The following is a 14,235-nucleotide window of genomic DNA, read 5'->3' as shown; positions in this document are numbered from 1 at the left end:
AACCATTAAGCAAAATAGGCTAAATGTCTAGAGTCCAATGGGGTCAAGATTAATCTAACCTGATTTCACATATGATATTGACAAATGAGGGAGGGGAGGACCAAATCAGTATCTTGCCTAGGGCCCCATGAGGTCTTATTTAGGCTCTGGTTCCACTCAGAGAGTTTTGCTAAACACTAAACAGAGTTTTGCTAATGGAGGAATATTGTTGTAATCATACTGTGATCTTGAAATTGTGTGAATTTTAATACATAACATATTTATTGCATGTTTACCTACATATTAAAATACTCATATTATTGTGCATGTATTAGTAGATGAATATGATACATTTTGCAAACAATTAGAGTTTAAGTGGATTTGGCTCATATTTTAATTATTAACATATGCAATCAAGAGCAGTACTGTTTTGATTTTTATGTTCATTGTTTATCTATTTGGGGAGTACAGACACATTTTTGTAGCAGATTATCTTGGCTGAGAATATTATATTTAGTAATAGGTTTTAGATTTTATCATGTGCAAACGTGACTCCACTTCCTCAGCCAGAAGAGTTTTTCTTTTTGTGGCTATATTGAATATGCTTGTATACACTGTACTAGTTATAGTGTATGAACTTTATATAGTATGTATTATATAGCTGTTTAACATTTTTCTTTTTTTGGAAGGTCATAACATCGGAATATATTTAATGTTTATGTCTAGTTTTCGTATATATATATATATTTTTTTTTTCTTTCAATTTATACTTCAGACTTTATTATGTTTATGTCTTTTTTTTAAAGAATAAATAATCTATTATGACATTCCAACAAATGCTAGTCCATATTTCTTAATGTCATGTAGTTTATTTTATTTTAAAAAATTTTCCATATAAAAGATCCTTTGGATTTCATCTCTTTATAAATGTATAATTCCTTGATTCAGTGCGATTAGAATTTACCTGATCTCCTACATTAATCTTATTATTTACTTTATTAAAGTGACTGGAAAAATAACAATATCAGAAGTGGATATTAGCTTTCTCATATCAGTGATCAAAGCAAAGCCACCATCTTCTAAAGTTTAGCATTGCTAGATGTCTAAAAGGAACAGGGTTACTGCAGTTCATGTCTTGAACATATATCAGAAAAGTTTAGTTTCAACCAGAATGATTTAATGATGTGCAAAAATGTTCTGTCATTGTGCCACTTTTATGTGGCACATAACATATTTCCTGAATAGGGAGCGTGCTCAATCACAAAGGTTATAGGCTTCTACTTCCATACATGAAATATAACCACATTCCAGTAAAAAAGCCCAGAGTCCCACATTCTCTATAAGGGATTTTTTATTACATTTTGTAACTGCTACAGTACATATATTATCCTAGTGTAAAAACTACGAATTCAACATGATTTTTCATCCCTTTTGTGCTCAAAAAGTTTAGGATAAAAGGTACCTTTTGAATTTTTTCAATGAGCAAGAAAAGCTCAATTTGGCAAGTATAGTACAATTATTATTATTATTATTATTATTATTATTATTATTATTATTATTATTATTACAGAACGGATACAAGATTCACAGAATAGACTCTGGGCAGTTGTGGCTGCAATTTCAACATATTGATATGGTTATAACATTAGCCATTATAATATAATATTAAGCTACTGCATGTTGCAAAATATTATAATGTGCAAGCAAAACTCATTTTTTGAGATAGTTTATAGATAATCTGTAGAACAAATATTAAATCTAGCAAGTGTCTTTATCAATGCAACAAGTGCCTCTTAATATTGAGATTTTTTTCAGATATAATAAAATGGAGAGGTAATTCAACTGCAAAAACATGATAAAATGTCATAAATCATTGTTTTGTTTTTTTTGTTAATTTTCTGATTTATTTTTGTTTTAACATCAGCATTTTTTAGGAGAGTAATTTTAGATGTAACAATAATGAACTGATTTGGGTGACCACATTTATTACCAGGAAATATAGTATACAGTACATGTGTAAATTATAAAAATTATATTTGTTTATTTGTATATATTGGTATATTTAACTCAATATATTATGTAATTATGATCACTTGAGTAGGATACTATTTGTGTAGAGTTTGTATGTCCTCACCATGCTTGTCTGGGTTTCTTCCGGTGACATGTTCAAAATACATGTTAGCAGGGTTATTAAATTCATTCGACTCTGGCCTTGAAAATGTATGTTTGTGTGCCTGACAGTATAAGCTACAGTACACTGTGGTAGGGACAGTTCTATTGATTAAATTCTCCATACATCACTACATAGCATGTCAGCACTTTATAAAGGACAAAGGATAATTATGACAATTTGTTTGAATCTATCCCACAAAATCTTGTTCTCACACTGACACTAGTTGGGTTGTGACTCCATTCAACACTACTAAGCACAATACTTGACACATTTTTTTCATTATGTGTATAGTTTTAACTGGATCACTATACAAAAACTTTTTTTGCACCTTTTCACATTAACTTTTCCTTCCTAAATTCCAAGCACACTCTCTTGAATTTTCAATTTCACCATGATCAATGTATGTTTGCTTTACTATACTATGTATTACACTACAAATGGTAATATTGGTTTCTGATTAAATTAACCCTACAGTAATGCACAGGATGTGTGCCCGTGTGATGGGGATAAAGGGCCTGATTCAGAGTTTATGCTATACCGATGTTTAAAGAGATGAGCTAGAATCAGTAAACCATGCATGCATCTAAGTAGCAATGTGCATGGGTCAAGGACCATTATTGTAGTCACTGGCAGCAACTATTTACTCACAGTTTGATTGACAGCCAAGGAGCATTTGGGGGATGTAATGGGGAGTGGCAACAAAGAATGCAGGCGAGTCTTGACTGTTTAGGGGGTGTGTCACACCCTGCGACTGCGATACCGTTTGCAAGGAATATGGGGCCTGATTCAGACCCACTCGCGAGCGGCTGTACGCTCGCAAGTGGGTCGATGGTCTGCACTGAGCATGCGCACGACGGAGGGAGCTCCGTCGTGCGCATGCGCCAGACACGACGAGCGAAGGACTTTCCTTCGCTCGTTGTGTCCGATCAAAGGGGGCGTGCTGTCAATGTTGATTGACAGCACGCCCCCTTTGGTGGGCGTGCCGGGGGCGTGCCTCCCTGACGGGGGCGTTCCCACGGGAACGCCTCCCGTCAGAAGCCGGCCCACTGACATCACTAGTGATGTCAGTGGGAGTGATTTTGGCTCTGATAGAGCCAAAATCACTCCGGAGCTTGCGGTTGAAAACCTCAACCGCAGGCTCCGGCTCGCAATTTCGATGGTCGCGATGGTCACGACCATCGCGGCCATCAAAATGCACGCTCGTATAGCCTGTGGGTGGTGACCCACAGCTATACGAGCGTCCAGGAGGACGCTCCATGAAAAAGGAGCCCGGCCCTCATGCAGAGCGTGCGCTCTGCTCAGAGCGTACGGCTCTGAATGAGGGCCATGGCTCCAGCATCTCAATTCCCTCTGCCATTCTGCAGGACCATAGGCTCACTCGCTCAGGACTGCGAGAATCAAATGATCTGTGACCAAGGCTGCCTCTTTGTACATAGATGCTTCAACATTTTACTCAGATGCTTAGATTTGCAATGCCCCAGGCAGGTGTCTCAATACATCAGCCGTCAGCTGCGACATTTGTATATTATCGCATAGCAGCTGTGTAAAAATTCTCAACTGCGGCAGCATTAGTGTACAACTCTAAATCAGGACCCTAGCATATAGGCTACACTGGGGCAAGGACTGAGGTGAATGGCTAAATATTCAATCAAATTAATATAGGAGTGAATGTTCAAAGTGCTGCGTAATATGTAGAGACTACATAAATAAAAATTCATATTAATAAAATAAAATATGTTTAAAGTCCTGGAAATAAAATCTGTATAAACAGATGTTCTAAGGTAAGCTAATCACTTATAACTAGTGAGTTCGGATGTGGTAACTTCAGTGTTCTGTGGAAAAATGTTTATATTTTAATGAAAAATTCTCCCCATATTGTAAATTGTTTTGGATACTAGAAATCAGCTTAGATTTCTGAGACCTGTATTATAGCACTTAGCCTATAGTCTTATGTTTGTATATGGTCACCATAGCTGGATCTTCCAGTAATCAACCTAGGCTGTTAGCTATGGTCCAATGGGCATAGAGGGGCCAAATTAACTTGTGTTAAGTTATTGATTTTTTTCATGCAAATGGGGATGGGAAGGGGCCCAAACCAACATAATATAATATAATACCCTCCTTTGGTGACTAAATAGTAGCCCTCAGTTGCTGCTAAGAGAGGACTGCCTCCTTCCCAAGTAACACAAGTGTACAATAAAGAATATACTGGAGCAGTGCTTACAGAATACTATAAAGGTGTAAAAACAATCAGTCAGCATTGTATGCAAATTCCAATTATTTATTAATAATTAAATGAATTGTAGCCAATATCTTAAAATTCAAATAGTCACAGATCAAATGCAGAACTGGAACTATCTTGCTGAAATAACACGTGTACCAGAAAATCACAAACTATTACATATGGGCTTAAGGAGGAGATATATCAACCCTTCTAAAGAGTGGATCATTTGTCCATAGCAACAAATCAGCTTCAAGCTAGCATTTATCAGGTAAAATGATAGGTAGATTCTGATTGGTTGCTAGGGCAATTTCTCCAGTTGTCCACTTCTTCACTCTTTAGAAGGCTTGATACATCTCCCACGTGTATGTCTCCGAATGGAGTTCAAATAAGGAGCATGTAAACCAGAAGAATTAGCAAAATCTGCAATCCCTGTCACCAAGTGAATGGATAATCCTGCTAGTACTCCATCTCCAGAGTTGAGTTGTTTGCACAGTGTCTCCATCTCTGAGAGGACAGGTGACCCCTAATTTAAAAGCAAGTATTTCCAGCCATGTTCATCATACAAACTGGAGAAATATTTCACTTCCAGACTTACAGTATGCAAAAGTTTGCAAACCAAAATTTTACTTGTAGCCCTATGGGGTCTTAAGCCAGCTCTGATGGTCATCAAACTCTTTAGTTTATTCTCCTATCTATATTAATTTACAGTGGAAGGTGCATTATCCAATATATAATATAATTACATGACATATACAAAAAATGTCTATAGAAGTCTTTGAAAAACAATATCATAATCCTTGCATTGTGATGTAAAGACTGACAGGTTATAAGCATACTATATGCATATTAATGCCTAAATTGGTCGATTGCTGAGAGTCTTCTCGTATCTAAGAGAATTTTTCCTTTGCTGGACCCTCATTTTCAAAGTGCACTTGATGCCCACAACCTTGATTTTACATAGATGTGATTAGGTGGTCGGCCAAGCGCACATCAAGAATAACTGTTACTTTCTGACCTTGGGTGATATGTCAGAAGGCTAAAAGTGAGCCAACAGTAGGATTGCTGGGAGTACTGGACAAAAGTATGAATATCATTGGTCCAACCACCTACCCCTCTGGAACAGCCTCTTTCCCTAAATAAACTATTTATAACTTTCCTCCTAATAAAGTGCTCAATTTATGGCATAATATGTGACAGATTAATCATGAGATGACCTTAATCTCTTCCTTCCACTCATATCACTACTTCTTGCTTTACATAAACGCTGACTTAAACAAATCATCAGACATCGCCCCAATACTATTTATTTATTTATTAACAGTTTCTTATATAGCGCAGCAAATTCCGTTGCGCTTTACAATTTGAATCAAGATTAACATTATACTGGGTTGTAAAAGACATACATACATGACATACATAAGAGTAAGAGGGCCCTGCTCGCAAGCTTACAATCTATAGGGAAATAGGTGTTGATACACAAGGAAAGGTGCTACATATTGCAAATTGGTCCAGCCCAATTGCAGATAACACTATCACCTAAACTATATTTCCTTGACAAGTATTTATACAAACTCAAATTTGATACTATAACAGCTAGTATATTTATTAATTATTATTATGTGGGATGTTGTTAGTCTTGCTGACAAAACTAGTAAGTTTATTACTTTATTATTAATTAATATTAATTTATATACTGTAGCACCAGCATGTTCAAAGGCAAATTTACAATTGTGAACTCAACAGTAATTAAATGAGACTGGGTAAAAACAGAAAGACAAAGAGGTAAGATGGCCATGCCTGAAAGCTTACAATCTATAGGGAAATATATCCTTTTATATTTCGTTTTTAGGAGTATTACAAGTAACCTATGGTTTCCGTGACCTTGAGAGCCATAGCGTGTAACCTTGAAACTTCTTAATAACTTCTTCTATCCCTATAATTGATATACTGAATATACATAACCACTGGAAACATGTCTCAGTACTAGAGATGTTTGGTTCGGCTCTCCAGAAATCCAAATCCATCCAAATTTTGTGAATCTGGACAGATCCGAGTCGCAGTTCTAACCACATGAGGAGATCCAGGAAAAAAGATAAACCATGGTTCTGATCTTACAGCAGTTCGGAATTCTGATTTTAAATCAGAATTTTGGGTTTTAGATTGCAATAATGACATGATTTTATCTGTTTTTAAAAACTTTTTATAAATTATTATTTTTTTAAATCCAGATCAAAAACCATAACACTTGAGGGTGGTTTTGCAAGATCTAAACTTGAAGATGAATCTAGATCCAAAACTAAAACACGGGGTTCAGCGAACATCTCTACTCGATACATATTGATGGTTTTCTAACAGCACTCTGTTATAGAGATTAATTTTAAATAAAAATACAATTTTTGGTTGCAGATGGCCTGTTTCAGAGATGGGTGTAATGTCAATGTTTGTGCCTCATAGTCACACTACACATGCACCAAGTTTGATCACTGAAGTCGGTCGCAAAGAAGATTTGGACTCAGAGTGATTGATAGTCAGTGAGCATTTGCTGGAGGTAACGAGGGGGAGGCGAGTCAAATGCAGCTACAATATGTTGCAACCGATTCAGGGGCATGTTTTGACCAGTGACTGCATCTGTGTACACAGTTGCAATGACTCCGGTGGCTGACTTCTGACAGACATTGTTAGCAACCAGAGGAATGCTCAAAGGATGGTGTGACCGATGTGCGTCCTATGGCACATGTCTGTATGCAAGTAGTGGATCAGAGATGCCGCCATCTGCTTTTTTTTTGCAATGCTGCTGTGTACAGAATCACAGTCATGACAGGATTTGAGAAAATGTTGCTCGTAATAGATTATACAGAGTGGTTTTTCTGAATAAACTAGAGGACTGGCCTTGATTTTGAGTCAATATAATAGATGATTAAATGGGGAAAAAATAGAATTTTCAACATTGGTAAAACACATTAATACTCTGTATAACATATATTTACTGTATATTGAAATAATATATTTTATGAAGAGTAAATTTCTGAAAGGCAGACCAAACCATATCAGATAAATATCTGTGAAATGATTGTTATGCTGATGACTAAACATAAGCTAAACTTTTACATAACTTATATTGGCATAGCTACTGTCCCATGTGGATGCAGTCAAATCCCGGCACATGGGATGCTGGCATTTAGAATACCAGTGCTGAAATACAGGCATCTGTCAAAATCCCGGCACCAGCATCCTGACAACCAGAATCCTTAAGGTAAGTAGCAGGGTTAGGGGGAGGGTTAGACACTAGGGGGGAGGGTTAGACACTAGGGGGGGAGGGTTAGGCACTAGGGGGGAGGGTTAGGCTCTAGACAGGAAGGGTTAAGGCTAGGCACTAAGGGGAGGGTTAGGCACTAGGGGGGGAGGGTTAGGCTCTAGACAGGAAGGGTTAGGGCTAGGCACTAGGGGGAGGGTTAGGCACTAGACAGGAAGGGTTAGGGCTAGGCACTAGGGGGAGGGTTAGGCACTAGGGGGGAGGGTTAGGCACTAGGGGGGAGGGTTAGACTCTAGACAGGAAGGGTTAAGGCTAGGCACTAAGGGGAGGGTTAGACACTAAGGGGGGTTAGGCACTAGGGGGGAGGGTTAGACTCTAGACAGGAAGGGTTAGGGCTAGGCACTAGGGGGGGAGGGTTAGGCTCTAGACAGGAAAGGTTAGGGCAAGGCACTAGGGGGAGGGTTAGGCACTGGGGGAGGGTTAGGCACTAGACAGGAAGGGTTAAGGTTTGGCACTAGGCAGAGAGGGTTAGGGTTAGGTACTAGGGGGAGGGTTAGACACTAGGGGGGAAGGGTTAATGTTAGGCACTAGGCAGGGAGGGTTAGGGCTAGGCACCAGGGGGAGGGTTAGACACTAGGGGGGAGGGTTAGGCACTAGACAGGAAGGGTTAGGCACTAGGCAGGGAGGGTTAGGGCAAAGCACTAGGGGGAGGGTTAGACACTAGGGGGGAGGGTTAGGCACTAGACAGGAAGGGTTAGGGTTAGGCACTAGGCAGGGAGGGTTAGGGCTAGGCACTAGGGAGGGTTAGACACTAGGGGGGAGGGTTAGGCATTAGACAGGAAGGGTTAGGCACTAGGCAGGGAGGGTTAGGGTTAGGCACTAGGCAGGGAGGGTTAGGGAAAAGCACTAAGGGGAGGGTTAGACATTAGGGGGGGAGGGTTAGGCACTAGACAGGAAGGGTTAGGCACTAGGCAGGGAGGGTTAGGGCTAGGCACTAGGGGTAGGGTTAGGCACTGGAGGGAGGGTTAGGTTTAGGCACTAAGATAGGGAAGGGGTATGGGTAGGAGAAAAGGTTGACAAGTGTCAGTATCCTTACCCTGTAGGGATGCCGGCACCAGCATCCCTTACCCAACCCATCCCATGTGTACCTAAATCCCTTTAATAATGCACAAAAAACATGAAAATTTGTCAAATAGTTATTGAACACTGTTATTGATTTATATACATTGTTATTAAATTGTGTCATTTTTTATATATAAGCGCTCTTTTGTATAATATTAATTATTATAATTATTTAGCAGTTTAAAGAAATGTTTTTGAATCAGTCTTCACTTACTGTATAATAATAAATTTGTTAGACATTTTTCTCCGGGGAGTTGGCCTTAGTTCACTTATAATTCAACTGTAAATAAAAACTATAAATTAATTAAGCTCACATACCTTCACACCTAGGAATTGGCCCACTCCACATAATTTTTCCATCTATCAGCATACAAGTGATTGTTTCAGTGCCTTGAGTCTTGATAAATCCATCCTCACAGACAACAGACACCGAGCTTCCCAACTGAAAATTATCACCAAAGCGACGGGCATTTATAGGAATCCCAGGATCAGGACATTCGTTATGTCCAAATGCTGAAACATAGAAGTCAACACTAAATATCTTTCACGTGTCTCCACCTCTACCTTCAAAGGCTAAATAAAATAATAATTAGAAATGTCATCAATATATTTGGAACAAACATTAATAAATGCTATTTTTTTCTATACTATAATACAGCAAATGTATGCTGTAATTGTTAACATTTGTTTTTATTGACTATGAGTTACAATACTTTACCATAGATTCTAAACAGTTGGTTCGCTCTCTCTTACTGCATATATTTTAAAATATAACAATAACTTCCCCCCAAAACAATCCGTAGATCACTAAAACTCAAAAACAGCTTTGGAAACTTACAAATGAAACACAATCCTTTACAGGTTTTCATTTAAATTAAAAAAAAAAGAAAAAAAACCTGGTTATATACCATTAGCTTGATCATGATTATATTTTGTATATGGTTAAAAAATAAAAATTTCATATAAATAATGTTTCAATTTTACTATCTTTTATAAAATATTGTAGATGTGTCCACATTCTCCTATCTCCTCAAATTGCACCAAATAGACCTGTTTGGTACGCCACCGACTTTGCAACTAAGACATGTCCTGCCACACACCTTTTTTTTTTTTTACAAAATATGCATCTTATTTGAATCAGTAATGCATTAAAAGTACAATGCACGGTTACCATGGATACCAGTGCAGGCATTGCATGCAGCTGCTGTGTGCAATCAAATGCTAACCTGGGTATAAAACCAGAAGACTAAGGGCCTGATTCCACCTCCACCCATAGCTTGTGCGAGCAGCCTGGTGATGGTCGCGATTATCATGACCATCGGGCTTGTGACGAGACCCTGTGGTAGGGTCTCGGCTCCCGCAAGCCCAAGTGGACTTCCTGCTCTAATAGAGCAGGAAGTCCACTACTGACATCACGAGTGATGTCAGTAGGGCCATCCACAAATGGCAGGCATTCCTAAGGGAATGCCTGTGTTTGTGCAGCCAACCCCCCTCCCCACCTACAAAATGGGGCGAGCTGTCAAATCAACATTGACAGCCGCCTCGTCTTGTAGTGAGCCCCAGAGCGACTGAACTTCAGTCGCTCGCTGGGTCGCGCATGCACACGCCGGACGCGGTGCATGCACAGGGGCCAAGCATCGACCCGCTTGCAAGCGCTATGTGCTTGCGAGCGGGTCTGAATCAGGCCCTAAGGACTGATATGAGTGAGCCACACCATGCATGGTTGTACTTATTCTATGACTTTATACCAATTTCTTTTCAACAAAAATATGAATCCTATTTACCCAGGACACTATAGGTGATTTTGAATGCAACGACTATTTGAATAAGATGCTAAATTCAGGAAAACGTACGAAAGTCCGTGAATTGCTACACATGACAGAGGCCCTGATTCAGAGCCGGATGCTCTGAAAGAGCACTTGCTCTGAATCAGAGTGTTTTTTTTTTTTGCAGTGGCCTCCTGGCCACTCGCATAGCTGTGGGTGACTACCCACAGCTATCGTGAGCAGCCATGATGATGCTTGCTACGAGACCCTTGTGGTAGGGTCTCGTTCATCGCAAGCCCCAGAGAGCTTTCGGCTATAACAGAGCTGGTAGCTATCCACTGACATCACTCATGATGTCAGTGGGGCCACCCCCAAACAGCAAGCGTTCCCTCGCCTCTGTTTGGGCAGCCACCCCCCCCCCCCCAGCCCGCCCACCAAACGTGGCGAGCTGTCACTCAACATCGACAGCTCACCTCCTTTGGTGCGAGACCCGGTGCGACAGATTGCTTGTCGCTAGCCGGGTCTTGCACATGCGCACGATGGAGCCGTCTCTGTCGTGCGCATGCGCTGTGGGCCACCATCGACCCGGTTGCGAGCGCTTGCGACCGGGTCTGAATCAGGCCCACAGTGTCCAAGTCATCCTAGATGGGATAAGTTTAAGATGCCAGTGGACAGGATCCTGGACATTGATATACAGTACAGACACCAGAAACCCGGCGTCCGGCATAATGCAGACGCTGCCATACCAACGCATAAGGATACCAATATCCGGCATACAGACCGCTGGCATCCGGAATGTAAGGATGAGGATAAGTATTACACTTAGCACAGAGATGGGGGGTTAGGTTTAGGAAACTCCCCGGGTGGGTTAGGCACCCCCCCGGAAGGGATAGTGTTAGGCTGCGGGGTAGGGGGTTTGGGTTAGGCACCACTGGGGGGTGGTTACTGTTAGGCACACCCTGGGGAGGGTTAGGTTAAGGGTGCAGGAAGGGTTAGGGTTTATGCACCACCGGGGGGATATTAGGGTTAGGCACCACCAAAGGAGGATTAGGGTTAGAGGGGCGGAAAGGGGAGGGTTAGGGTACTTACCTGACCCTGTCAGGATTCTGCATGATCAGGATTCTGGCGTTGGTATTTGAACCGCCGACATCCTATGCACCAGCATATCATACCCAACCCATCCTATATGTATCACATTATATGGAATTAAAGGGCTAGGTTAGGGGTGTTTTAAGAGAAAAAGGGTCTCGTGTGTAGCCTCCAGGTGTGCCCCCCCCTCTCTGGCATTGCAGTAGACTCTGGCTTTGTGCAGGTCTCCAGGAACATAGCGCATGTGCAAATCACTAGGAAATAGGGCACTGGGTGTAGGGTGTGCGGTGTGGGTCCCTCTGGACCCAGGGGCCCAGGTGCATCACACACCCTGCACCCATTGTTGATATGCCAATGGGCTTGGTGTATGAGGACACATCTGTGTGCACAAAGTTATTATATTCATTTAATAATAGGACCATGGATGACAACTTAATTTAATTATTAGACAACAAGAAGCAATAGACAGTGTTGGAGACTATAACGGAGATCTTGCCACAGTGTTTGTCTTTCATAAACTTCAGTTGTGCTTAACAAGTATTTTGACATTTCTTCAAGATAACACATTCTTCACAGTGTTCACTTGCATGGACATAAACATTGATTATTCTCAGACCTTTAACCTAATTCCTTTTCTGTGTATAGATGCCTTTGAAATCACAGAGAACAGTACTGTGTAAACATCTGTGCTCCCGTTGTGTTTTATGTCTCAGCTGTTAACCCTGTCATTGTTTACTTCTTCTTTGTCTGCAATATGTTTTATCCCCAAGTGGCATTCCATCTGACCACTTATATTTCTTTGGCTTGTGTTGCTGATTAGCTAAGCCTGAAGGATGCTATAGTCTAATATTTTGGAATTTAACCTCCTTAAAAAAATAAATCAACAAATATATATATATATATATATATATAATTTATATATATATATATATATATATATATATATAATGTATATACAGTAAATATATATGGAACTAAAGGATCGACATTCTTTCTGAAAAAAATCAATAGCCAGGGTGCCCTTGTCCTATGCAGCATACAAACCTGTTGACCTTCGTCGTAGATGCAGGGGGTCAGGCACGGCACTTCAGGACTTAAATAATATAAATTTTATTCACTCAACGTCTATATAAATATATATCCCACACTCCAAACATATACTAGTAGGTTAATTGGCTCACAAGAAAAGTAACCTTAGTGTGTATGTGAGTGAGCATGTGATAGGGAATATAGATTGTAAGCTCCTCTGGGGCAAGGACTGAAGTGAATGGCTAAATATTCTCTGTAAAGCGCTGTGGAATATGTGTGCAGTATATTTGTGGTGTAACTATACATTTTGCTCCCCCCTGCCAAAAAAGTTTCTGATGTCCCCCCGCCACACAAAAACAAACAAAGAAAATTTTTTTTGCGCACTCCCAAAAAAGGTGTGTGGTTTGGTGATACAGTAATGCCCCTTACATATTATGCCACACTAAGTAATGCCCTTATAACACAATTTGCCACACTGTAATGCCCCTTACAACACATTATGACACACTGTAATGCCCTTTACAACACATTATGCCACACAGTAATATCCTTTTTAACACATTATGACACACTAAGTAATATCCCTTATAGCACATTATGTCACACAGTAATAACATCCCAAACTGAAAGATCTACCTCATCAACCCTCCTCTTTGCTCCTGCCAGTCTGTCACCTCAGCTCAAGAAAGGTTGCAGAGTTTCTATGTCCATGTAGAACCAGAGTATTGGGAACATAGGTTATATTATAACCTGTAAATACTGCATGTATCAGGTTAGTGCCCATTCTGCAGCACCTCCTGTAATAGTGGCCCTTATGTAGTGCCCCCTGTAGTTGTATCCCTTATGCAGTACTTCCTGTAGTCGTGCCCCTTATGCAGTGCCCCCTGTAGTCGTGCCCCTTATGCAGTGCCCCTTATGCAGTGCCCCCTGTAGTCGTTCCCCTTATGCAGTGTATTTCTTGTTAAAAAGACTGTTTAAGTCTCGAAATGTCGATTTTAATGTATAAACTACACTTGATTATTTGCGAAGTCTGTGGAGTGTCGCCTTGTCCTTGCTTATAGAGGGATTCTACTATGTGCTTTATTCCTTAGGAAGGTACCCCGGCATGCATTCTCTACTATGAATGCCCATCCACATGCTAATATATATATATATATATATATATATATATATATATATATATATAGTAAATTCAAGAATGTCAGCACTCAATGTCTCACCTACAACTGCCCCTGGTGCTCATTGATTAGTAATGTGCAGATCCAAAATAAATGGCATGCAAGGTCCAGCAGTACCAAAGGCAATATATAGCAAATTTAATATAATAGCCAAAGATTCAAGGTTCTAAAAGCCTTTTCGTCAGGATGACAATCAAGGATTCTATAGTCACATTTTTTGGAACAGAAACCTCCTTAAAAATAAACTGTACATATGTATATGATTGTCCTTGCTGAGTACAGCTGCCAGAGCCTGCATTAACCCCCATGCACCATCAGCTGTCTAGGCCATGTATATGATATTATTTGACATCCTGCAAACCACAACTCCTAATCTATAGTTGCATTAATGCTAAATTAGCTGTATTTTTAAAGTACGTGTT

General features: G+C 40.1%; 1 protein-coding gene across 1 annotated transcript in view; it reads right to left on the bottom strand.

Moving 5' to 3' along the window:
* Nucleotides 1-14,235, bottom strand: part of CSMD3 (CUB and Sushi multiple domains 3) — a 1,208,248-nt gene that overhangs the window by 516,317 nt on the left and 677,696 nt on the right. Inside the window, exon 16 of the mRNA XM_088444368.1 lies at nt 9,070-9,264. Within this exon, the coding sequence (XP_088300494.1) occupies nt 9,070-9,264 (195 nt within the window). The remainder of the gene's footprint in view (nt 1-9,069; nt 9,265-14,235) is intronic.

Source organism: Taudactylus pleione, unplaced genomic scaffold, assembly GCF_031769625.1.
Source record: "Taudactylus pleione unplaced genomic scaffold, aTauple2 ptg000360l, whole genome shotgun sequence".
NCBI classification, from domain to species: Eukaryota; Metazoa; Chordata; class Amphibia; order Anura; family Myobatrachidae; genus Taudactylus; species Taudactylus pleione.
This window is presented reverse-complemented; position numbering and strand designations above follow the sequence as displayed.